Source organism: Oncorhynchus gorbuscha, linkage group LG23, assembly GCF_021184085.1.
Source record: "Oncorhynchus gorbuscha isolate QuinsamMale2020 ecotype Even-year linkage group LG23, OgorEven_v1.0, whole genome shotgun sequence".
Taxonomy (NCBI): domain Eukaryota; kingdom Metazoa; phylum Chordata; class Actinopteri; order Salmoniformes; family Salmonidae; genus Oncorhynchus; species Oncorhynchus gorbuscha.
The window spans coordinates 65,850,166-65,874,855 of NC_060195.1; the positions used below are offsets into that span (position 1 = coordinate 65,850,166).

At 45.1% G+C, this 24,690-nt stretch overlaps 1 protein-coding gene across 1 annotated transcript; it reads right to left on the reverse strand.

The window, feature by feature from the left end:
- Positions 1-14,843: 14,843 nt before the first annotated feature.
- Positions 14,844-23,649, reverse strand: LOC124011522 (leucine-rich repeat-containing protein 3-like). The gene is made up of 2 exons (XM_046324969.1): positions 23,228-23,649; positions 14,844-17,344 (listed from the first exon to the last, which is right to left on the reverse strand). Exon 2 carries the CDS (start codon positions 17,021-17,023, stop codon positions 16,223-16,225), a length of 801 nt encoding a protein of 266 aa, XP_046180925.1. The 5' UTR covers positions 17,024-17,344; positions 23,228-23,649; the 3' UTR covers positions 14,844-16,222.
- Between the last annotated feature and the right edge of the window lie 1,041 nt (positions 23,650-24,690).

Below are 24,690 nucleotides of genomic sequence, written 5' to 3' on the forward strand. Positions count from 1 at the left end.
CCATAAGGAGAGACTAATATACCAAAAGGAGATACTAATATACCATAAGGAGAGACTAATATACCATAAGGAGAGACTAATATACCATAAGGAGAGACTAATATACCATAAGGAGAGACTAATATACCATAAGGAGAGACTAATATACCATAAGGAGAGACTAATATACCATAAGGAGAGACTAATATACCATAAGGAGAGACTAATATACCATAAGGAGAGACTAATATGGTAAAACAGCAGTGTGTATCAGTCATTGGGCCGTTGTACCTGCCATGAAGCTGAGCAATGGAACTAATCGGCCCTTTTATAGCTACAACCTGTTGTTGTTGTAACGAAAGGGGTTTGGTAGTGGATTGATGCTAATAGACCAAGAAGACAGGTTCCCATTGGCTTCATCATTATATTTTAATAGCAGCCATAGCAACTTGTTTGTAGCTGTTTACTCCCATGCACTGGCTAATGCAGCCTTAGATGCTAGTTCAAATACATGAGAAATGGCTCTGCTCCCACGCAATTTAACCAGTGAATTTGTGGGGGTGTATTGTACAAATACTCAATGCAGTTCTACACTCTTAGGAAAAAAGTGCTGTCTAGAACCTAAAAGGGTTCTTCAGCTGTCCCCATGGGAGAACCCTTTGAAGACACCCTTTTTGGTTCCAAGTAGAACCGTTTTGGGTTCCATGTAGAACCCTTTCCACAGAGGTAGTTATACTTGGAACCAAAAAGGGTTTTTACCTGGAACCAAAAAGGGTTCTCCTATGGGGACAGCCGAAGAACCCTTTTGGAACCCTTTTTTCTAAGAGTGTATAGGGCCTAGCCATTAGGAAGCAGACATATGTTGCATGCAGACCAATGCATGTGCACACACACACACACACACACACACACACACACACACACACACACACACACACACACACACACACACACACACACACACACACACACACACACACACACACACACACACACACACACACACACACACACACACACACACACACACACACACACACACACAGTTCCTCCAATGCCTCAATATGAGCCTTGATGTTGGCGACAGTCTCTAGCCGAGACACCCCAAAGGTGTGGAGGGTCTGAGCACGCACAAATAGCTGCATGGTCAACCAAAGTCTCACAGCTGCAGTGTAACAAGCGTGTGTTTCGTCTGTAGAATGAAAACAGGAAGTGGCAAGAACACGAAAGGTCTAATTCAATCAACTCAACTATTCAGGATTCATGATTAGAGCTAAACACACGACAATGTTCTCTCGGGGGCCGGGCTATTGCTTATTTCCATAAATATACAGAGAGGTTTCTCCTTTGCCTGAACATAACCTAATTAATTAGATCAAGTCAAGCAGGCGTTGTTGTGGTTCATGCGGTAAACATGCACATAACAGATGGTTAGATTGAATTAAGATCTGTTGCAGGCAAGAACATGAAGGGAACATTGTGAATTAGCAGTTTATCGTTTACCACGTAACCCTCCTCCTGTCTTCCTCCCTCTATCAACCAGTCCCTATACGTGTGTGGGGTCCACATGCACTGCTTAACATTGCCTCAGGGGTCCACATCTAACATCAAACCCAACTCTGGTGTGCCTGCCTGATGCTCAAATCAACTTAGTTAGATATCATTAGGCACATAGTCCCATTTTATGGTGTTGCAGGACATTTGCTTTGCTAGCAGTTGGGGGAACCATTACCATTTAGACACAAACTCTGGATTATAATCAAATAGCTCACCCTTTTTCCTCTAAATCAGTCCGGATAGTTGAAAGCAATGGGTTGCAAACTCTACCCAGCCATTATCCAGGCCCTCTGAGATCAGTGAGGAGGGGAATTCGACAAGGTCAGAGGAAAGGAAGATAGGGAGCAAGTTATCCAATTGGAATGTAGCCACAACGTCCGTCCATGGAGCTGAGATATTGATTAGATCCCAACATTGCTCCTGATTTAGCCCCTGATTTAGCCCCTGATTTAGCCCCGGCCGGCACAGCTGTAGCTCCCATGTTAGACTACTGACAGGCCATTCATCTGACTGTGAGAGCCTCAACGACCGCTGGTATATCAGGCAAATGAATAATATTCCTATAATAATTGTCTATTCTCTCCCTTCTCCGTGTTTCATCCTCCATGTATCCTCCAGGGCTAGTAGGACACAGTATCCGAGAGCGAGCCCGGAAATAAAACACTGGTTAAGAGTTCTGACAGACACAGGCGGTTTGTTTGTCTCTTTGGCTGTCAGGTGCTACTGAGGGTATCCTAATAAACTATAGTCAAAGTCATGGGAACCAGTCCAAGTCGTCAGCTCCAGACATAATGTATTGGTGCGTTCAAGACAACTGGGAACTCTGACAAATCATGACGTCAGTGATGTTCAGGTTGGAAAGTTGGAGCTCTAGAAAGAGGCCAGAGTTCCTGACTTGGAATTCCAACTTAGATGACCATTCAAACTATTTTTCCCAGTCGGAGCAAATTTTTTTCAGAGTTCCCAGTTGTCTTGAATGCCCTGAATTCTGAGATTTCCGAGTTCCCAGTTGTTTTGAACGTGGGTTCTTGGGCAACTTGGGTTCTGATAATGATCGTAATGAATGTTTGAACGTTGAGGATTTTACACATTACTTTGAATGTGTAAATGTGTGAATGTTTGTGTATATGCATGACAGAGAGAGATAGGGAGAGAGAAAGAAAAAAAAAGAGAGAGAGAGAGAGAGAGAGAGAGCGAGAGAGAGAGAGAGAAAGAAAGAGAGCGAGAATGAGAGCGATATCAATCATTCCCAAGCCTCTCAAGCATCCCCTAAATGTAATCTGTGGTCTGAAGACATTCTCCTCCCTCGATCACTACAGCATCAGCACACCTGACTGCACTGGCTTCTAGATGGTTCTGTAAATGTTAGTAGAGCTATTTGGCCTCATCATTTTTTTGGAGCATACATGCATGTGACAGTTTTCACCCCAAAGTTTGTATTTATAAAAACTGAACTTGACATGACTATATGCTTATCCTCCCGTGAACTTTAGACCATGCATACGCACAATTTCTATTGGTTGAAGTCTTGCATTGCAAGATGGCAAAAGTATTCTAGTAGTAATAGTAGACTTTTACAAATCGGGAATAAATATATGATGTCACTCTTATTCATAACAACCAGCAAAAAACATGTAGGCCTAGCTAAATATAATAACAATATGCAATCATTTGCCATAGTCAGAAAAGTGAAAGTCGATTTATCTTTGCATTCTAAAATAAATAGAAATAGACATATTTCCTATTATCTATTGCAGAATAAATGTCTCACCTTTTCTGACTGATGGTAGTCTACAGGCCTACAACAAGTTGGGACAGACTAACATTCTTCATCTCTCATTTAATCGGACCCACGTTACAGTAGTAAAAAGATAAGCTATTTCAAGAATTCCTATTTTGCTCCATGCGATCTGATCCGAAGCGCAGTTTAACGGCTGAACAGACGGTTCACCTTTCCATTGACGTTTGTATGCTACGTCGAAGTACTGCAATGTGACATTTGCAGCGTATACAATATTTTATTTATATGCTCAACAAAGATAAACACAACATGCAACAATTTGAATGATTTATAAGGAAATCAGTCAATGGAAATACATTAATTAGGCCCTAATCTATGGATTTCACATGACTGGGCAGGGGCGCAGCCATGTGTGGGCCTGGGCCACCCCACGAAACACTGGGTGCTCAAAACAAATGCCCCAGACACGGGGGACGAAAACTGTCCAGCAAACTCCACGAACATAAACCAACACGTTCTTCTACACTAAACACAATGGTTACAATAATTAATCCCGCACAAAGAAATGGGCGGGCCGGCTGACTAATAAAGCCCAACTAATTACAACAAACTCAAAACAGGTGTAACCAATAAACACATAAGGAGGAGGAGGAAAGAATCAGTGGCAGCTAGTAGGCCGGCGACGACGACCGCCGAGCTCCACCCGAACGAGAAGGGGAGCCACCATCGGTCGGAGTCATGACAACAGCTGATATTTTGCATTAAAGTGTGTACACTACCACTCTTAAGTAGACCCACTGTAGTTTTCATTTTTACAATAAAAAGTACACAATATTTCAGAATTCACGGGCAGTGCAGCATATTTAGGTTCAGGAAAAAGTGAATGCCATTTAATGCTTTCAAACGATCTGTTTACATTTACATTTACGTTTACAGGTCCATAACAATTTGATATTGTTTTTTTACTTCAGAAATGGTCAGATACAACAAATTTCACTGCAAAAGAGAACTGCAAACCCTTCCAAAGACATGTGATCCAGAACACCATTGATATTTCCTTTAGATACGGTCTTGGCCTAATTCCAATACTGTACATCCAATCTATACAGCAAATAGGGTGTCATTGTCGCCATGAAAAAGGTGAGTGAACAGCCAAACACACTTTTTTCCTAGCGTGCTCGTTCTCTCGACATACCAAGCAGGGTGCTGCTGACTAACCAGTAATGACGTTGCAACAAACAGTACATAGGAGGTAAGGAATGTAAATTAGCGTCCATACACCACTAGATAAGCATTTCTGGGAAACTTTAAAACTGTAAGCTGGGTCAGAATACTGGACACTTATCCACTATTTTACGAGTTTGTCTTCTCGCCATCTGACAAGCATGTTGGAAGGGATAGTAGCTGATGGAGTTTGGCATGAGGGTTTCGGATGACCGGCGGCTGAGGTGCTTGATGATGGCTGTGGGGAGGTTATGAGCTGCCGTGGTGGCAGCGCCGATCCAGAAGGAGTAGGTGGTCAACCGCAACGGAGGGTGCCGCGTCAAGGCTCAGTGTGAGGAAGGCAATGGCAGTGGGGTGGAGATGAGTCCCGGCTGCAGGAGAGAAAGTGCCCAATCCTGGTTCTGCATGGGCGGAGGTGGGTGTGAAGTGGAAACGGGAGCTTGGGCCGGCTCGAGAAAAGGTGTATGCAGGACTCTTGGCTTAGGCTCTGTCCAATCTTGACATGGAGAAAGTCATGCAATGGCTGTGAGGATGGCATGGAAGCAGTGATATAATCAAGTCACTAGACCGCAAGCCCATGTCCCTTGGTAGCGCTAAAGCTGTGATCTAATCATTTAAGCTACAATTCAAGGCTAGCTTGGTAATGCAATAGCTAGTGAACATTTGCTGTTAAATTATGCGAGAGACTTTGACAACAAGTCACCACTAGTCCAAGTCACCACTAGTGTCATGTTTTGTCTTAGATTGTCTTGTCATTTTGCTTTTCCCTCTGTTCATTTTCCCCCTGCTGGTCTTTTTAGGTTCGTTCCCCTTTTTCTCTCTCCCTTCCTCTCTCTCTTCTCCCTATCGTTCCGTTCCTGCTCCCAGCTGTTCCTATTCCCCTAATCAATCATTTAGTCTTCCCACACCTGTTCCCTATCCTTTTCCCTGATTAGAGTCCCTATTTCTCCCCTTGTTTTCCGTTTCTGCCCTGTCGGATCCTTGTCTATTGTTCACCGTGCTGTGTCTGTGTATCGCCCTGTCGTGTCGTGTTTCCCTCAGATGCTGCGTGGTGAGCAGGTGTCTGAGTCTGCTACGTTCAAGTGCCTTCCCGAGGCAACCTGCAGTTCTTGATCGAGTCTCCAGTCTGTTCTCGTCATTACGAGTGGAATTATGCCTTATGATTGTAAATTTACTTTACTGGATTAAAGACTCTGTTTTCGCCAAGTCGCTTTTGGGTCCTCATTCACCTGCATAACAGAAGGATCCGACCAAAGAATGGACCCAGCGACTACAGATGCTCGTAACACTGCCGTCGAGATCCAAGGAGCCATGCTCGGCAGACACGAGCAGGAATTGTCTGCTGCTCGCCATGCCGTGGAGAACCTGGCCGCTCAGGTTTCCGACCTCTCTGGACAGTTCCAGAGTCTTCGTCTCGTGCCACCTGTTACTTCCTGGCCTGTCAAGCCTCCGGAACCTAGGGTTAATAACCCACCTTGCTACTCCGGGCAGCCCACGGAGTGCCGCTCCTTTCTCACCCAGTGTGATATTGTGTTCTCTCTCCAACCCAACACATACTCTAGCGAGAGAGCTCGGGTTGCTTACGTCATTTCACTCCTTACTGGCCGGGCTCGAGAGTGGGGCACAGCTATCTGGGAGGCAAGGGCTGATTTTTCAAACAATTACCAGAACTTTAAAGAGGAGATGATTCGGGTTTTTGACCGTTCAGTTTTTGGTAGGGAGGCTTCTAGGGCCCTGGCTTCCTTATGCCAAGGTGATCGATCCATAACGGATTACTCTATAGAGTTTCGCACTCTTGCTGCCTCTAGTGACTGGAACGAGCCGGCGCTGCTCGCTCGTTTTCTGGAGGGACTCCACGCAGTGGTCAAAGATGAGATTCTCTCTCGGGAGGTTCCTTCCAGTGTGGACTCTTTGATTGCTCTCGCCATCCGCATAGAACGACGGGTAGATCTTCGTCACCAAGCTCGTGGAAGAGAGCTCGCGTCAACGGTGTTTCCCTGCTCCGCATCGCAACCATCTCCCTCCTCTGGCTCAGAGACTGAGCCCATGCAGCTGGGAGGTATTCGCATCTCGACCAAGGAGAGGGAACGGAGGATCACCAACCGCCTGTGCCTCTATTGCGGATTTGATGGACATTTTGTCAATTCATGTCCAGTAAAAGGCCAGAGCTCATCAGTAAGCGGAGGGCTACTGGTGAGCGCTACTACTCAGGTCTCTTCATCTAGATCCTGTACTACTATGTCGGTCCATCTACGCTGGACCGGTTCGGGTGCTACATGCAGTGCCTTGATTGACTCTGGGGCTGAGGGTTGTTTCATGGACGAAGCATGGGCTCGGAAACATGACATTCCTTTCAGACAGTTAGACAAGCCTACGCCCATGTTTGCCTTAGATGGTAGTCATCTTCCCAGTATCAGATTTGAGACACTACCTTTAACTCTCACAGTATCTGGTAACCACAGTGAGACTATTTCTTTTTTGATTTTTCGTTCACCTTTTACACCTGTTGTTTTGGGTCATCCCTGGCTAGTATGTCATAATCCTTCTATTAATTGGTCTAGTAATTCTATCCTATCCTGGAACGTTTCTTGTCATGTGAAGTGTTTAATGTCTGCCATCCCTCCCATTTCTTCTGTCCCCACTTCTCAGGAGGAACCTGGCGATTTGACAGGAGTGCCGGAGGAATATCATGATCTGCGCACGGTCTTCAGTCGGTCCCGAGCCAACTCCCTTCCTCCTCACCGGTCGTATGATTGTAGTATTGATCTCCTTCCGGGGACCACTCCTCCTCGGGGTAGACTATACTCTCTGTCGGCTCCCGAACGTAAGGCTCTCGAGGATTATTTATCTGTGTCTCTTGACGCCGGTACCATAGTGCCTTCTTCCTCTCCGGCCGGGGCGGGGTTCTTTTTGTTAAGAAGAAGGACGGTACTCTGCGCCCCTGCGTGGATTATCGAGGGCTGAATGACATAACGGTTAAGAATCGTTATCCGCTTCCCCTTATGTCATCAGCCTTCGAGATTCTGCAGGGAGCCAGGTGCTTTACTAAGTTGGACCTTCGTAACGCTTACCATCTCGTGCGCATCAGAGAGGGGGACGAGTGGAAAACGGCGTTTAACACTCCGTTAGGGCATTTTGAGTATCGGGTTCTGCCGTTTGGTCTCGCCAATGCGCCAGCTGTTTTTCAGGCATTAGTTAATGATGTTCTGAGAGACATGCTGAACATCTTTGTTTTTGTCTATCTTGACGATATCCTGATTTTTTCACCGTCACTCGAGATTCATGTTCAGCACGTTCGACGTGTTCTACAGCGCCTTTTAGAGAATTGTCTCTACGTGAAGGCTGAGAAGTGCTCTTTTCATGTCTCCTCCGTTACTTTTCTCGGTTCCGTTATTTCCGCTGAAGGCATTCAGATGGATTCCGCTAAGGTCCAAGCTGTCAGTGATTGGCCCGTTCCAAGGTCACGTGTCGAGTTGCAGCGCTTTTTAGGTTTCGCTAATTTCTATCGGCGTTTCATTCGTAATTTCGGTCAAGTTGCTGCCCCTCTCACAGCTCTTACTTCTGTCAAGACGTGTTTTAAGTGGTCCGGTTCCGCCCAGGGAGCTTTTGATCTTCTAAAAGAACGTTTTACGTCCGCTCCTATCCTCGTTACTCCTGACGTCACTAGACAATTCATTGTCGAGGTTGACGCTTCAGAGGTAGGCGTGGGAGCCATTCTATCCCAGCGCTTCCAGTCTGACGATAAGGTTCATCCTTGCGCTTATTTTTCTCATCGCCTGTCGCCATCTGAACGCAACTATGATGTGGGTAACCGCGAACTGCTCGCCATCCGCTTAGCCCTAGGCGAATGGCGACAGTGGTTGGGGGGGCGACCGTTCCTTTTGTCGTTTGGACAGACCATAAGAACCTTGAGTACATCCGTTCTGCCAAACGACTTAATGCCCGTCAAGCTCGTTGGGCGTTGTTTTTCGCTCGTTTCGAGTTTGTGATTTCTTACCGTCCGGGTAGCAAAAACACCAAGCCTGATGCCTTATCCCGTCTGTTTAGTTCTTCTGTGGCTTCTACTGATCCCGAGGGGATTCTTCCTTATGGGCGTGTTGTCGGGTTGACAGTCTGGGGAATTGAAAGACAGGTTAAGCAAGCACTCACGCACACTGCGTCGCCGCGCGCTTGTCCTAGTAACCTCCTTTTCGTTCCTGTTTCCACTCGTCTGGCTGTTCTTCAGTGGGCTCACTCTGCCAAGTTAGCTGGTCATCCCGGTGTTCGAGGCACTCTTGCGTCTATTCGCCAGCGCTTTTGGTGGCCGACTCAGGAGCGTGACACGCGCCGTTTCGTGGCTGCTTGTTCGGACTGCGCGCAGACTAAGTCGGGTAACTCTCCTCCTGCCGGTCGTCTCAGACCGCTCCCCATTCCTTCTCGACCATGGTCTCACATCGCCCTAGACTTCATTACCGGTCTGCCTTTGTCTGCGGGGAAGACTGTGTTTCTTACGGTTGTCGATAGGTTCTCTAAGGCGGCACATTTCATTCCCCTCGCTAAACTTCCTTCCGCTAAGGAGACGGCACAAATCATCATCGAGAATGTGTTCAGAATTCATGGCCTCCCGTTAGACGCCGTTTCAGACAGAGGCCCGCAATTCACGTCACAGTTTTGGAGGGAGTTCTGTCGTTTGATTGGTGCGTCCGTCAGTCTCTCTTCCGGGTTTCATCCCCAGTCTAACGGTCAAGCAGAGAGGGCCAATCAGACGATTGGTCGCATACTACGCAGCCTTTCTTTCAGAAACCCTGCGTCTTGGGCAGAACAGCTCCCCTGGGCAGAATACGCTCACAACTCACTTCCTTCGTCTGCTACCGGGTTATCTCCGTTTCAGAGTAGTCTGGGTTACCAGCCTCCTCTGTTCTCATCCCAGCTTGCCGAGTCCAGCGTTCCCTCCGCTCAAGCGTTTGTCCAACGTTGTGAGCGCACCTGGAGGAGGGTGAGGTCTGCACTTTGCCGTTACAGGGCACAGACTGTGAGAGCCGCCAATAAACGCAGGATTAAGAGTCCAAGGTATTGTTGCGGCCAGAGAGTGTGGCTTTCCACTCGCAACCTTCCTCTTACGACAGCTTCTCGTAAGTTGACTCCGCGGTTCATTGGTCCGTTCCGTGTCTCCCAGGTCGTCAATCCTGTCGCTGTGCGACTGCTTCTTCCGCGACATCTTCGTCGCGTCCAGCCTGTCTTCCATGTCTCCTGTGTCAAGCCCTTTCTTCGCACCCCGTTCGTCTTCCCTCCCCCTCCCGTCCTTGTCGAGCGCACCTATTTACAAGGTACGTAGGATCATGGACATGCGTTCTCGGGGACGGGGTCACCAATACTTAGTGGATTGGGAGGGTTACGGTCCTGAGGAGAGGAGTTGGGTTCCGTCTCGGGACGTGCTGGACCGTTCACTTATTGATGATTTCCTCCGTTGCCGCCAGGATTCCTCTCGAGTGCGCCAGGAGGCGCTCGGTGAGTGGGGGGTACTGTCATGTTTTGTCTTAGATTGTCTTGTCATTTTGCTTTTCCCTCTGTTCATTTTCCCCTGCTGGTCTCTTTAGGTTCGTTCCCCTTTTTCTCTCTCCCTTCCTCTCTCTCTTCTCCCTATCGTTCCGTTCCTGCTCCCAGCTGTTCCTATTCCCCTAATCAATCATTTAGTCTTCCCACACCTGTTCCCTATCCTTTTCCCTGATTAGAGTCCCTATTTCTCCCCTTGTTTTCCGTTTCTGCCCTGTCGGATCCTTGTCTATTGTTCACCGTGCTGTGTCTGTGTATCGCCCTGTCGTGTCGTGTTTCCCTCAGATGCTGCGTGGTGAGCAGGTGTCTGAGTCTGCTACGTTCAAGTGCCTTCCCGAGGCAACCTGCAGTTCTTGATCGAGTCTCCAGTCTGTTCTCGTCATTACGAGTGGAATTATGCCTTATGATTGTAAATTTACTTTACTGGATTAAAGACTCTGTTTTTGCCAAGTCGCTTTTGGGTCCTCATTCACCTGCATAACAACTAGTCCAAGTCACCACTAGTCCAAGTCACCACTAGTCCAAGTCACCACTAGTCCAAGTCACCACTAGTCCAAGTCACCACTTTTCAGGTTCGAGTTGCGTCACTGCGTGGAAACACTGCATGGGAGCATGGTACAAACTGCTAGAGAGAAGATGGGCGCGTGCAGGAGGTTCAGTCCTGGGATGGGTGAAGCGCATCTGAGGAAGGCCGTGTGATGGCTGCCTGGTGGAGTTGGAGGCTCTCTCCATCGCAGTGTAGTGAGACGAGCCATGGAGGTGTGGAGTGCAGGGAGGAATTTCAGTAGGTGCAAGGATTGGTCCAGGCAAGGTGCCAGAGCTCTAGTAGGGGACCAAGATGGACTGGCCAAGTTGCACTTTAGTGAAGGAGCTCAGTCATCCACTCGATTCGATAGACGTTTTGTTGCAGACATGCACTAGAGTGGAGCATATCAAATGTCAGATGCTGAGCTTAGCAACTGAGGACCAGAAAAGAGTGGAAGGGGCAAGAAGTTAGAGAAAGGAAGGCCCAACCCCCGGTCCTGGACCAAGGTTGTGCTGAACCCCCTACATGGTAGGGTCAACCCCCAGTTTGACTGGGGTTGTGCCAGACCACCCAGCACAAGGAAAGGCCTTGGACATGGACCAAGGTTGTGCTGGACTGGCCAGTGCAGGGAAAGGCCCTGGTCCAAGGTTGTGCTGGACTGGCCAGTGCAGGGAAAGGCCCTGGTCCAAGGTTGGGCTAGACTGGCCAGTGCAGGGAAAGGCCCAGGTCCAAGGTTGGGCTAGACTGGCCAGTGCAGGGAAAGGCCCTGGTCCAAGGTTGTGTTGGACTGGCTAGTGCAGGGAAAGGTTGATGTGGAGAGGGAGATATGGTAGTTCTTCTGGTAGTTGATCCAGGAGCCGGTGAATATCCACAGTCTTTTGTCAGGTTATCCTCTGGGGCTAACTCTGTCATCTTTAGCATCATCTTGCGCTGAGGTTGTCTTCATAACTGTGGGTTCATGTCCCCCAGTTTGGTGCATCTTTCAATTGATTACCATGTTGGTGGAATGAGTTAAGACTAACAAAGGTTTAAAAAGTTAGTTGCCTCCAAAATGATCCAGGCAGACAAAGAGTACAGGTCATGGCTGCCGGAATTGCTCACCTGGAGAAACTGCCAGAAGGCAAGAGGGGCTGCAGGGAAGGAGCGGTGTGGTGGGGTCACCGTGGAGGTAGGTCAGGGAGGGACACCGTGAGGAGGAAGGGGCTGTACCGTGTCGGCACACCATGGAGGGGGAGAACACATTTCAAACATGAATTTTCACTCTGTGACGAGTCATAAGGTGGGAGGAGTCTGAGGATGGCTGGAGATCTGCCCCTAGCATGTGTGGTGGCCGAGGAAAGGGCCGCAGTAAGGGTCGTTTGTCCAGCAGACAGGGACCTGATTGTTTCTGGGACAGCTGTGTCAGAAAATTCCTCCCAAGGCAAAAAGTCCATGTCTTACAGTTGTTGCCCAAGGGCCTTGCAGCACAGAAGGATTTGTTAGGCAGATGTACAAAGGAAGGACGATGGATTACGTTTAAATACTATGAGGGTGATTGATTAAGCAAGGGGATTCAGGTGACTGAGGTGGGCTTGTGGTTAATGAAGATTGGATGCAGGCGTGCAAATTGGCATGGTCACAGCTCTCTGTCCATATATGGAGTTCTTTGTTAATAGGCAGCATTCCAATATGGGTGTCGGTGCCCATGTATGGAGTTCCTGCCCAAAACCACATTTCAATATGAAAGTATGCTCTAAAGCTGCATTTCAATATGGAAGACAATGTCCATATATGGAAGTTCCTGTTGTGGATTAGCTGTATCGTCCTCCAGAAACTGCGTTATAACCTACACATGGTGCTACTATATAGTAGGGAAAGTATACTATATAGCACCCTGTTTATACACACACTATAGGCCTATCATTCTTAAACTACTTGGCTCTGAGATCAAGGGGGAAGAGTGGAAAAGACAGAGAAAGCTGAGGAGACAAATTGAAACAGCTATTAGGACAGCTCATAACACTCTAACTATACTAATTGTCTGGTCTAATGGGATATGCAGACAGAAGATCCTTTATTAAATTCTGATTGTGTCATTGGAAAAGCTCATTTGGAAAATGACCTCAGAAAATAACCTTTAGATTTGGAGATGGACAAATGGTATAATTTCCCATTTATCATCATAGACAATAGTTGCAATTTCAAGAAATGTCACAATTACCATAAGGACTAGAATTTAAGTATGCACTTTCACTTCTTTCATATGCAGAAAGAATGGATTGATTGCCCTTAAAGTTCTTATTTGAATCTTATAAGTAATATAAGTTACTACTCTGCATTGAGTCATAGACAGTGTGTGTAAGTCTAGCTAAAATCCCACATTATGCAGATAAGTCAAATGTATAAACCAAATATGGATTAAAATGCCCCAAATGATTAATACAAATGTCTATATTGCTTTGGCCAGAGTCATTTACGCCAATTCACTGAACCACAATGAATCTTGATGTAGGGTAATCTTTCATTTCTCTCCATCTATTGATATTTCTATTATTCGGCATGTTATACTTTCCCTTTGGAAGCACCAGACACCAGGCCACTGAGTTTAACCTGATAAACTAATGAGCCATAGGGCTCTGGTCAAAAGTAGTGCACTATGTAGGGAATAGGGTCCCATTTGGGACGCTCTGCGGAGGCTTCCTACTGCGCACGCACTCCAATTCCACATCTATGACTCCATCCATAAATAGTATGTCTTTCCTAGGTAACGCTACTCTCATTCAGGGAAACACAAAGAGTCTGCAGTCGAATCTCTCACGTAAAAATCCGACTGAGATTTACACCGGCTCAGATATACATAAAATATCAAAGATGGGACAAGAGCAATCATGTTGGTAAAATGTCACATCGTTGATCAATAAATTATTGTCCCTCAACATACAGGATTTGCTGTGAATGTTTTGTGTATTCTCTAGTGCGTTTAGTGATAATAGTAAACAAGATATACATAACTCAGTTTGAAGTTTCTGTACTGTTGGGCTACAGCTAGTAGGTTATACAATATGATGGTGAGAATCCTCTCAAGATTTATAGTTAAGCAATAAGGGGGTGTGGTATATGGCCAGAATACCACGGCTAAGGGCTATTCTTAGGCATGACGCAACTCGGATATACCATGGCTGACAGCCAATCAGCATTCAGGACTCAAACCACCCAATTTATAATATAACTTCGATCACATCAGTGAATGTTGGTGAAATGGCACATCATTGATCAATAAATAGCGATGCCACAACATACGTCTTGTACACTAGTGAATTGAATTATACTATTAGGATTATACCAGATATACATTTGACCTAAATATACTGTTGGGGTAAAACCAATAAACAACATTTGTTGGGTGAGATTTGGTCCAGATTTGGATCGCATCAGTGAGAGGATTAACCTATTTTGGGTTTGAGTTATTCTTTGTTCCATGTCTTGCTCCTATAATAAATGAGGGAAAAATGTATTCCATGTTCAGCATGTGCTGTATAATTCATAATGATGTATGTTCTGTGGGAATAAATAGGAAATCTCATTATAAAGCCATACTTCAGATTTTAGTTTAGCCTCTGCAGGTCAGATAGGGTCAGAGTAGTGAGATTTCCATTTGAGGCATTCCACCACCTCGTTTTTATAACCAGACTTTTCCTAGAATACCTTCACAGCCTCCAAAATGGCACCCTATCCCCTATATAGTGACCTGTGGCTCTGGTCAAAAGTAGTGCACTATATACGGTATAGGGTGCCATTTGGGGTACAGGCCTTATGAATAATAACACGATTTCTCTGAAATGGGAGAAGGCAAAGTAGCAGCACAAACTGCAGTTGCAGAAATGAATATAATACAAGCGTAAGAGCTCAATCAGACACAGTACATATGGGATGAGAGAGAGACAGAGAAGAGAGAGAGAGAGAGAGAGAGAGAGAGAGAGAGAGAGAGAGAGAGAGAGAGAGAGAGAGAGAGAGAGAGAGAGAGAGAGAGAGAGAGAGAGAGAGAGAGAGAGAGAGAGAGAGAGAGAGAGAGAGAGAGAGAGAGAGAGAGATGAGACCGATAGAAACCACACACCACAATAAAGTGCACTCAACCTTGTCCTCGGAAAGAGAGAAAGAAGATTGGACAACCTCATCATGAATTCAGTCATAAAAAGGAGGTGTAGGAATTCTCTTCCATATGCAAAGTAAAAAGTCAAGGTATTCAGAAACGACTACCTTTCTGTTTCTGACGGAAACAAAACAGGATTACTAGTAGTTAGAGCCCTTTTTATTTCAGATATAAAAATTACAACGCTTGATTCACAACCATTTTGCTAAGAATAATTAGAAACAGAGACGAGCGCAACAAGATCAAGACATATCCCTGGGGCTACACGACAGACAAAGACAGTTTTCATGGTCAACGTTTCTCCGTTTCAACACAAGTCTCAATAAAACAATAGAATGTCTCCTTTTCTCACTTTCCTTTCATTAGTTTCTCTCTCCTAAACATAAACTACACCCCATACCATTAAAGGGACAAACATACAAACCAATAGAGACAAAACAATACAGAACACATACACTACTGAGGAAGTATAGACTACTTCCAACTGTTGGTCATCATAGACTCTCTGACGCAACATCAGCATCAATCAACGTCTGTAGAAGGGTGTTTGACAGTTTGGGAACTAAATCCGATATGAATATTTAAAGATTTATGTCCTGAAAGTGGCATCACATTGATTGCCAAAATGAGTAATGGTAAATGATTCATAACACCCTTGACAACAACTAAAATATTTAACACGACATATTAAAGCTAGAATCTTCAGCTAAATCAATAACAAAGTGGTACCCCTCTGTTTAGTAAAAAGCCTGGAGAAATGGAACCACTGTCAAATTCATAGACATAGCTATGGACATAATCAAACAAACGACAGTTTTAACCATGTTTTAAAGCTATACAGTATTTGTTTACATTTACCTTGTTTGCAAACATTGAAGCAAACTAGACAAACTAGACATTGAAATGACATCTGTGCCCAGTGGGTAAGGATTCTAGCTTTTAAGGGATTTTGTAGTTCGACATTTGCTTTCACAGTGCCTTGGTTGAGTTACTGTTTACTGTTTCTAGGCACTTGAAGACACAAGATGGACATTCAGTCCAGTGTAACAGCCAATCATAATGACTAGATCAATAGTACTGTATAGCACTGCAACCAATCACAACAACCAAATCAATATGGAGACACTCACAGAGACTTATACAATATCTTTCTCATTAAATCCTACTGTTGGGAAAACATATGACGATGAGGAACAGAGGTCATGTTCCTTTCCAATAAACAATAAATACAATAAAAACAGTCGACAAAAAAGTAGGTCGGAATTGAGTCAGAAATCTCAAAAGGTATTGAGCCCATGACTTCATAAACATTAGACACAAAAAGGGGCACGTTGATTGCACTGACGAACCCGAGGCCCACTGCGAGCCGGTCAGGCACGTGCAGACGGGCAGGTGCAGTCCAGTGGCTCGTCCAGAGGCCCGTCTTCACATTCAAAATAGTTACATACACCTTGCAAGTGTGCCACTGTGTTTACTATCCCATGGACATGTAAGAACCCCCACCGCTGTCACTGCCACCACACATAGACCACTGCTAGAGCACAGTGCTGGCTGTGTCAAAGTCCTTGCTGGTCTGGGAGGAGCTGGGTAGAGACTTGAGGTACTCCATGTGTCTCCTTGCATCCTCCTGGTTGTGCCTGACGTAGTAGATGACGTAGGTGATCACCATGGCGAACCAGCAGAACATGGTCACGAACATGGCCACGTCGGTGGTCTTGTGGTGGAAGTTACAGAAGTTGATGCCAGAGTCCAGGACCTGAATGACGGGCCGGCCGGCGTACTCGTCCTGGACAGAGGTGTGGCAGCTCACCTCATTGACCGTCTCAGGGTCCAGCCTCAGCTCCCTCAGTACCTCCTGGAGGGAACACTCGCAGTGCCAGGGGTTGTTGGAGAGTCTTATACGGGCACTCAGCTTGGTGAAGGCCTCCTTGGGGACGCTGCGGAGCTGGTTGTTGGAGAGGTCCAGGGAGCGGAGTCCCTCGGAGACCCCCAGGAAGGCCCCTGCGTCGATACTCTCGATGTGGTTATGCGACAGGTCCAGCTCCTTGAGGCGGCGGAGGTCCTTGAAGGCCTGGTTGGGGATGTGGCTGATCCGGTTGGATGAGAGCAGGAGGGTGACGGTGTCTTCCGGTAGGTCCGAGGGGATCTGGTCAAGGCTCCGGGAGACGCACTGCACCACCATGCCGTTCCTCTCCGAGCAGTGGCAGCTCTTGGGGCATGGTGTCACCATGACAACCATGAGGGCCGCCACGAGACACAACGTCCTCACGGGGGAAGTGGAGACACAGAAAGAAGAAGGGGACAGGGCTTGCCAATCTGGCTGAGGAGGCCCCATTAGCCCAGCCGGTAAAATATCTGACTAACCCTGCGGTTCCCGAACAGGTTTCAATGATTATTGATGGTACATAGCAGCTACTCATATACATATCATTTGATCCTGTACCAGATTAATAACTCTCTATCTTCATCCCCATATATCCATCCATTAGAGTCCAGTGAAGTGACTGTAGTTTGACCAAGGACAGTCTGGAGGAATACAAAAGATGGGTTCCAACTAGACAGAAGAGGAAAGCAGTGGGCATATCATTTTGATCCAGACATACTGTAGCACAAGTTTCAGGACAGCCTATCACTCAGTCCTCTGAAGGCAAGGAATCTGAAATAGAGAGAGAGAGAGAGAGAGAGAGAGAGAGAGAGAGAGAGAGAGAGAAGAGAGAGAGATTAAAAGAGAGAATAAAAGAGAGAAACAGGCCATGGCTATTTCTTTAATGATCCATTTAGTGGATTTTTAAAAATGTTGTAAGTCTGTGAGGTTCTGGGTAGATGAACATTACAAAGCATGTTTGAGTTGTAGTAGTGAGACAAGTCAGTGTTTGAGATGTAGTAGTGAGATGTAGTAGTGAGACAAGTCAGTGTTTGAGATGTAGTCGTGAGACAAGCCAGTGTTTGAGATGTAGTAGTGAGACAAGTCAGTGTTTGAGATGTAGTAGTGAGACAAGCCAGTGTTTGAGATGTAGTAGTGAGACAAGTCAGTGTTTGAGATGTAGTAGTGAGATGTAGTAGTGAGACAAGTCAGTGTTTGAGATGTAGTCGTGAGACAAGCCAGTGTTTGAGATGTAGTAGTGAGACAAGCCAGTGTTTGAGATGTAGTAGTGAGATGTAGTAGTGAGATGTAGTAGTGAGACAAGCCAGTGTTTGAGATGTAGTAGTGACACAAGCCAGTGTTTGAGATGTAGTAGTGAGATGTAGTAGTGAGACAAGTCAGTGTTTGAGATGTAGTAGTGAGACAAGCCAGTGTTTGAGATGGAGTAGTGAGACAAGCCAGTGTTTGAGATGTAGTAGTGAGACAAGCCAGTGTTTGAGATGTAGTAGTGACACAAGCCGGTGTTTGAGATGTAGTAGTGAGATGTAGTAGTGAGACAAGTCAGTGTTTGAGATGTAGTAGTGAGACAAGTCAGTGTTTGAGATGTAGTAGTGAGACAAGCCAGTGTTTGAGATGTAGTAGTGAGATGTAGTAGTGAGATGTAGTAGTGAGACAAGCCAGTGTTTGAGATGTAGTAGTGACACAAGCCAGTGTTTGAGATGTAGTAGTGAGATGTAGTAGTGAGACAAGTCAGTGTTTGAGATGTAGTAGTGAGACAAGCCAGTGTTTGAGATGGAGTAGTGAGACAAGCCAGTGTTTGAGATGTAGTAGTGAGACAAGCCAGTGTTTGAGATGTAGTAGTGACACAAGCCAGTGTTTGAGATGTAGTAGTGAGATGTAGTAGTGAGACAAGTCAGTGTTTGAGATGTAGTAGTGAGACAAGTCAGTGTTTGAGATGTAGTAGTGAGACAAGCCAGTGTTTGAGATGTAGTAGTGAGATGTAGTAGTGAGATGTAGTAGTGAGACAAGCCAGTGTTTGAGATGTAGTAGTGACACAAGCCAGTGTTTGAGATGTAGTAGTGAGATGTAGTAGTGAGATGTAGTAGTGAGACAAGTCAGTGTTTGAGATGTAGTAGTGAGACAAGCCAGTGTTTGAGATGGAGTAGTGAGACAAGCCAGTGTTTGAGATGTAGTAGTGAGACAAGCCAGTGTTTGAGATGTAGTAGTGACACAAGCCGGTGTTTGAGATGTAGTAGTGAGATGTAGTAGTGAGACAAGTCAGTGTTTGAGATGTAGTAGTGAGACAAGCCAGTGTTTGAGATGTAGTAGTGAGACAAGCCAGTGTTTGAGATGTAGTAGTGAGACAAGCCAGTGTTTGAGATGTAGTACTGAGATGTAGTAGTGAGATGTAGTAGTGAGACAAGCCAGTGTTTGAGATGTAGTAGTGAGACAAGCCAGTGTTTGAGATGTAGTAGTGACACAAGCCAATGTTTGAGATGTAGTAGTGAGACAAAGCCAGTGTTTGAGATGTAGTAGTGAGACAAGCCAGTGTTTGAGATGTAGTAGTGAGATGTAGTAGTGAGATGTAGTAGTGAGACAAGTCAGTGTTTGAGATGTAGTAGTGAGATGTAGTAGTGAGACAAGCCAGTGTTTGAGATGTAGTAGTGAGACAAGCCAGTGTTTGAGATGTAGTAGTGACACAAGCCAGTGTTTGAGATGTAGTAGTGAGATGTAGTAGTGAGACAAGTCAGTGTTTGAGATGTAGTAGTGAGACAAGCCAGTGTTTGAGATGGAGTAGTGAGACAAGCCAGTGTTTGAGATGTAGTAGTGAGACAAGCCAGTGTTTGAGATGTAGTAGTGAGACAAGCCAGTGTTTGAGATGTAGTAGTGAGATGTAGTAGTGAGACAAGTCAGTGTTTGAGATGTAGTAGTGAGACAAGCCAGTGTTTGAGATGGAATAGTGAGACAAGCCAGTGTTTGAGATGTAGTAGTGAGACAAGCCAGTGTTTGAGATGTAGTAGTGAGATGTAGTAGTGAGACAAGTCAGTGTTTGAGATGTAGTAGTGAGACAAGCCAGTGTTTGAGATGTAGTAGTGAGAGAAACCAGTGTTTGAGATGTAGTAGTGAGAGAAGCCAGTGTTTGAGATGTAGTAGTGAGAGAAGCCAGTGTTTGAGCTGTAGTAGTGAGACAAGTCAGTGTTTGAGATGTAGTAGTGAGACAAGCCAGTGTTTGAGATGTAGTAGTGAGAGAAGCCAGTGTTTGAGATGTAGTAGTGAGAGAAGCCAGTGTTTGAGATGTGGTAGTGAGACAAGCCAGTGTTTGAGATGTAGTTGTGAGAGAAGCTAGTGTTTGAGATGTAGTAGTGAGAGAAGCCAGTGTTTGAGATGTAGTAGTGAGAGAAGCCAGTGTTTGAGATGTAGTAGTGAGAGAAGCCAGTGTTTGAGATGTAGTAGTGAGAGAAGCCAGTGTTTGAGATGTAGTAGTGAGAGAAGCTAGTGTTTGAGATGTAGTAGTGAGAGAAGCTAGTGTTTGAGATGTAGTAGTGAGAGAAGCCAGTGTTTGAGATGTAGTAGTGAGAGAAGCTAGTGTTTGAGATGTAGTAGTGAGAGAAGCTAGTGTTTGAGATGATAGTAGTAGTAGTGAGAGAAGCCAGTGTTTGAGATGTAGTAGTGAGAGAAGCTAGTGTTTGAGATGTAGTAGTGAGAGAAGCCAGTGTTTGAGATGTAGTAGTGAGAGAAGCTAGTGTTTGAGATGTAGTAGTGAGAGAAGCCAGTGTTTGAGATGTAGTAGTGAGAGAAGCCAGTGTTTGAGATGTAGTAGTGAGAGAAGCCAGTGTTTGAGATGTAGTAGTGAGAGAAGCCAGTGTTTGAGATGTAGTAGTGAGACAAGCCAGTGTTTGAGATGTAGTAGTGAGAGAAGCCAGTGTTTGAGATGTAGTAGTGAGAGAAGCCAGTGTTTGAGATGTAGTAGTGAGACAAGCCAGTGTTTGAGATGTAGTAGTGAGAGAAGCCAGTGTTTGAGATGTAGTAGTAGAGAGAAGCCAGTGTTTGAGATGTAGTAGTGAGAGAAGCCAGTGTTTGAGATGTAGTAGTGAGAAGCCAGTGTTTGAGAGTAGTGAGAGAAGCCAGTGTTTGAGATGTAGTAGTGAGACAAGCCAGTGTTTGAGATGTAGTAGTGAGAGAAGCCAGTGTTTGAGATGTGGTAGTGAGAGAAGCCAGTGTTTGAGATGGAGTTGTGAGACAAGCCAGTGTTTGAGATGTAGTAGTGAGAGAAGCCAGTGTTTGAGATGTGGTAGTGAGAGAAGCCAGTGTTTGAGAGTAGTGAGACAAGCCAGTGTTTGAGATGTAGTAGTGAGACAAGCCAGTGTTTGAGATGTAGTAGTGAGAGAAGCCAGTGTTTGAGATGTAGTAGTGAGAGAAGCCAGTGTTTGAGATGTGGTAGTGAGAGAAGCCAGTGTTTGAGATGGAGTAGTGAGACAAGCCAGTGTTTGAGATGTAGTAGTGAGAGAAGCCAGTGTTTGAGATGTGGTAGTGAGAGAAGCCAGTGTTTGAGATGTAGTAGTGAGACAAGCCAGTGTTTGAGATGTAGTAGTGAGACAAGCCAGTGTTTGAGATGTAGTAGTGAGAGAAGCCAGTGTTTGAGATGTAGTAGTGAGAGAAGCCAGTGTTTGAGATGTAGTAGTGAGACAAGCCAGTGTTTGAGATGTAGTAGTGAGACAAGCCAGTGTTTGAGATGTAGTAGTGAGAGAAGCCAGTGTTTGAGATGTGGTAGTGAGAGAAGCCAGTGTTTGAGATGTAGTAGTGAGAGAAGCCAGTGTTTGAGATGGAGTAGTGAGACAAGCCAGTGTTTGAGATGTAGTAGTGAGAGAAGCCAGTGTTTGAGATGTAGTAGTGAGAGAAGCCAGTGTTTGAGATGTAGTAGTGAGAGAAGCCAGTGTTTGAGATGTAGTAGTGAGAGAAGCCAGTGTTTGAGATGTAGTAGTGAGAGAAGCCAGTGTTTGAGATGTAGTAGTGAGAGAAGCCAGTGTTTGAGATGTAGTAGTGAGAGAGGCCAGTGTTTGAGATGTAGTAGTGAGAGAAGCCAGTGTTTGAGATGTAGTAGTGAGAGAAGCCAGTGTTTGAGATGTAGTAGTGAGAGAAGCCAGTGTTTGAGATGTAGTAGTGAGAGAAGCCAGTGTTTGAGATGTAGTAGTGAGAGAAGCCAGTGTTTGAGATGTGGTAGTGAGACAAGCCAGTGCTTATATCTTCAGTAATTCCATCTGGTAGAAATCATATCTATTGATTTCTTGATGCACAAAGGCTTTGAAAAACAATACATTGAAAAAGCATCCTTTAAAAAAAATCCTTCATCAATGACACTCTGCGAGACAAAAACTATTTTGATCTGTTAAAAATAGGTATTGATAATGCATTAAGGGGAACATGGTTTATCCAATTTGAGCACCAATTTTCCAAAGCTAAAAAATAACTACACAACAATGTGGTCTTTTTGAATTTGATTGATACTGTACTGCATGGTGTGCGCCTGTTCTCCTATTTCTTACAGTGCTGAACGCAAAGAGAGTATCTCCAGTCTCCAGTCCTTTGCCCTGACAGTATAAATAGAAAAGATACATTACCCTAGTAATAATAGATTGCTCTGATAGTTCCAGATGGTTACTCCCAATTCCGGACCATGGAGATTCACAGCAGCAAGCCTACTCTTGAGGAACGTTCCCACAATCATTGAAATCATTGAGGAATTTTTTCCCTGTGATTTGTTTTCTATTGAACACTTTTACATAGACCAAACAGAAACTGTGACTCAACATTCCCTTTCATGTGATTAATATTTGCTGACAACATTCCTGAGACAGTGACTTTTTGCATTCTCCAAATGTTTGCGCAGCATTCATTCATGTCAAAGGTGGTTTATAACCTCACAACAAGCTCAATGGAAACCATTGCATTCAGCCAACATGTCCTGCTCTCCGTCTGCCTGTTTGAAGTCCATGAACCCTCAAAGGTCTACCGCCACATTATTAGCTAGACACCACAGCTTGATTTAGCCAGTAAGCCCACATGTCCGACTGAAAACAAAACATTAAACAGTATATAGCCTATGATCACCCGCGGACAGAGGGCTTTGTCTCTGTAACCCAGGGCGACACAGAAACCTAAATGTTAGATTTATCCTTCTCGTGACATACAGTACTTCCATAGGTACAATTAGGCTGCCAGTGGTCCGCAAGCAGCAAAACATAAGCAGTTTTAACAAGGCGACTCACTTTTCAGAATGCAAGAGGTCATTCAGGTGGAGAAAGTACGTTCTCATTTTTCATTCTGAATCGTCACATGCATGGTAGAGGCACTATTTTATTAGTGTCACTGTTAATATAGTCTAATGGTCATCATTTGTTGGTGGCGATAATGATGATGATGAAGAACCGAAGGTAGTATAATTTATTTCAAGATTTATTGTTACATGCACACGAACAATGAAATGGTTAACTTGTGAGCTTAATTTCCCATCCAACTCAATTAATGATTTTTGTAGTCTAAAAAGTAATAGGAATGTACTTTTGAATGACCCCAAAAGACGTATAAAAATATATAAAAATACTAATCTTCAATAATATCGACATTTTATAAATAATATCGACCTTTTATAAATCAACTGTCCATAGCATTACTTACTTTGTCTTTTTCTCCCGATTTGTTTTCAGAATGAGAGTATGGTCCAGTCAGGGTTGTACCGTTGCTCCATCGACGTAAAGTAACATGCAAACCAACAAACGAATCAGTATCGAGTGGAGAGGGACCGAACATAGAATGAGCGCAGGAGGTATAACTCACTTCGCCAGCGCACCGCCTCCACTTGTTGCTGTCATAATAAAAGGGACTATAAAGTTGCATCTCCTCTACGCTACACTGTATGTGTGTACCGGTTGCCTCAAGACTACTGAACCTCGTTCAGTTTGCGCGCGCACCTATTGGACAGTTTGGATCCATTCGGGACCTCATCCACTTGCTTTCTTTGCGTTATATTGAGGTGTCTCTCCCAGTTCATCATAAATCATCCCTGCAATATTTTTGAATGCTTTTGAAAATGTCACACAACTGTGGGAAACACTGGAGTCAACATGGGCCAGCATCCTCGGTGAACGCTTTCGACACCTTGTAGAGTCCATTCCCTTACGACTTGAGTTTGTTCTGAGGGCAAAAGAAGGTTCAACTCAATATTAGGAAGGTGTTCCTAATGCTTTGTACACTCAGTGTATATGGAACGCGTTGCTTAGAGCCACACCCCATTCAGAAATATCCAATGAATGTGAGGACTTTCAACGTGAAGTCTGTATAGACATTCTACCATAGGGAGATGTCAAGCACGTCACTCTGTTCAATATGGGTTTGCTTGAACTAAATCACTCAGTAGTCACCTCCTGGAGGCGATTGCAAGTGCTGTCCATCTTGAGGACTGAAATGAGAGGACTGTCTAGAAAGCCACAATTTCCTCAATTCAATTGAAACCATCAACAAATGTCAAAATCCATTCTAGTTCACGGTTGCAGATAATAGAACCTGTCTCACGAGATCAACAGAAATGACTGGTTTTGATATTGTCATTCTCCCTCTGAGAGCCTACTTCTGTAGACTGATCACCACAACACAGATGCCAATGCCACTACAGGCAGTGAAGTTGTCTTTACTCAGTCTTGTTCTGGCAACCAATTATCAATGTTTTTGCCCACGAGGCAAAGCTGCCCTCAGAACAAGATTAATTGGCTAGAAGTACTTTACTTCTACTGCTATGAACTCTTACTTTAGCCACCAAAACTAAGTTACAGCACTATGGCTGCTACCACTGTGGACTGCAGCTTTCTCACCCCTAGCTGATTGTTTGTGTCCTGTGCCACCAGGTGTCATCCCTCATATCCCAGACTAGTTATTCTCGCTGACTGAAGGGATCCATATCCGGGTGTCACATCCACAATGACTGAGGATCTGAGAATGTACCCTCCCTTAACACACTCTCTCTCTCTCTCTCTCTCTCTCTCTCTCTCTCTCTCTCTCTCTCTCTCTCTCTCTCTCTCTCTCTCTCTCTCTCTCTCTCTCTCTCTCTCTCTCTCTCACTCTCTCTCTCTCTCTCTCTCACTCAC

Coding starts and splice junctions, on each gene's coding strand:
- LOC124011522 (XM_046324969.1), bottom strand. CDS start 17,023: ATGGGGCCTCCTCAGCCAGATTGGCAAGCCCTGTCCCCTTCTTCTTTC.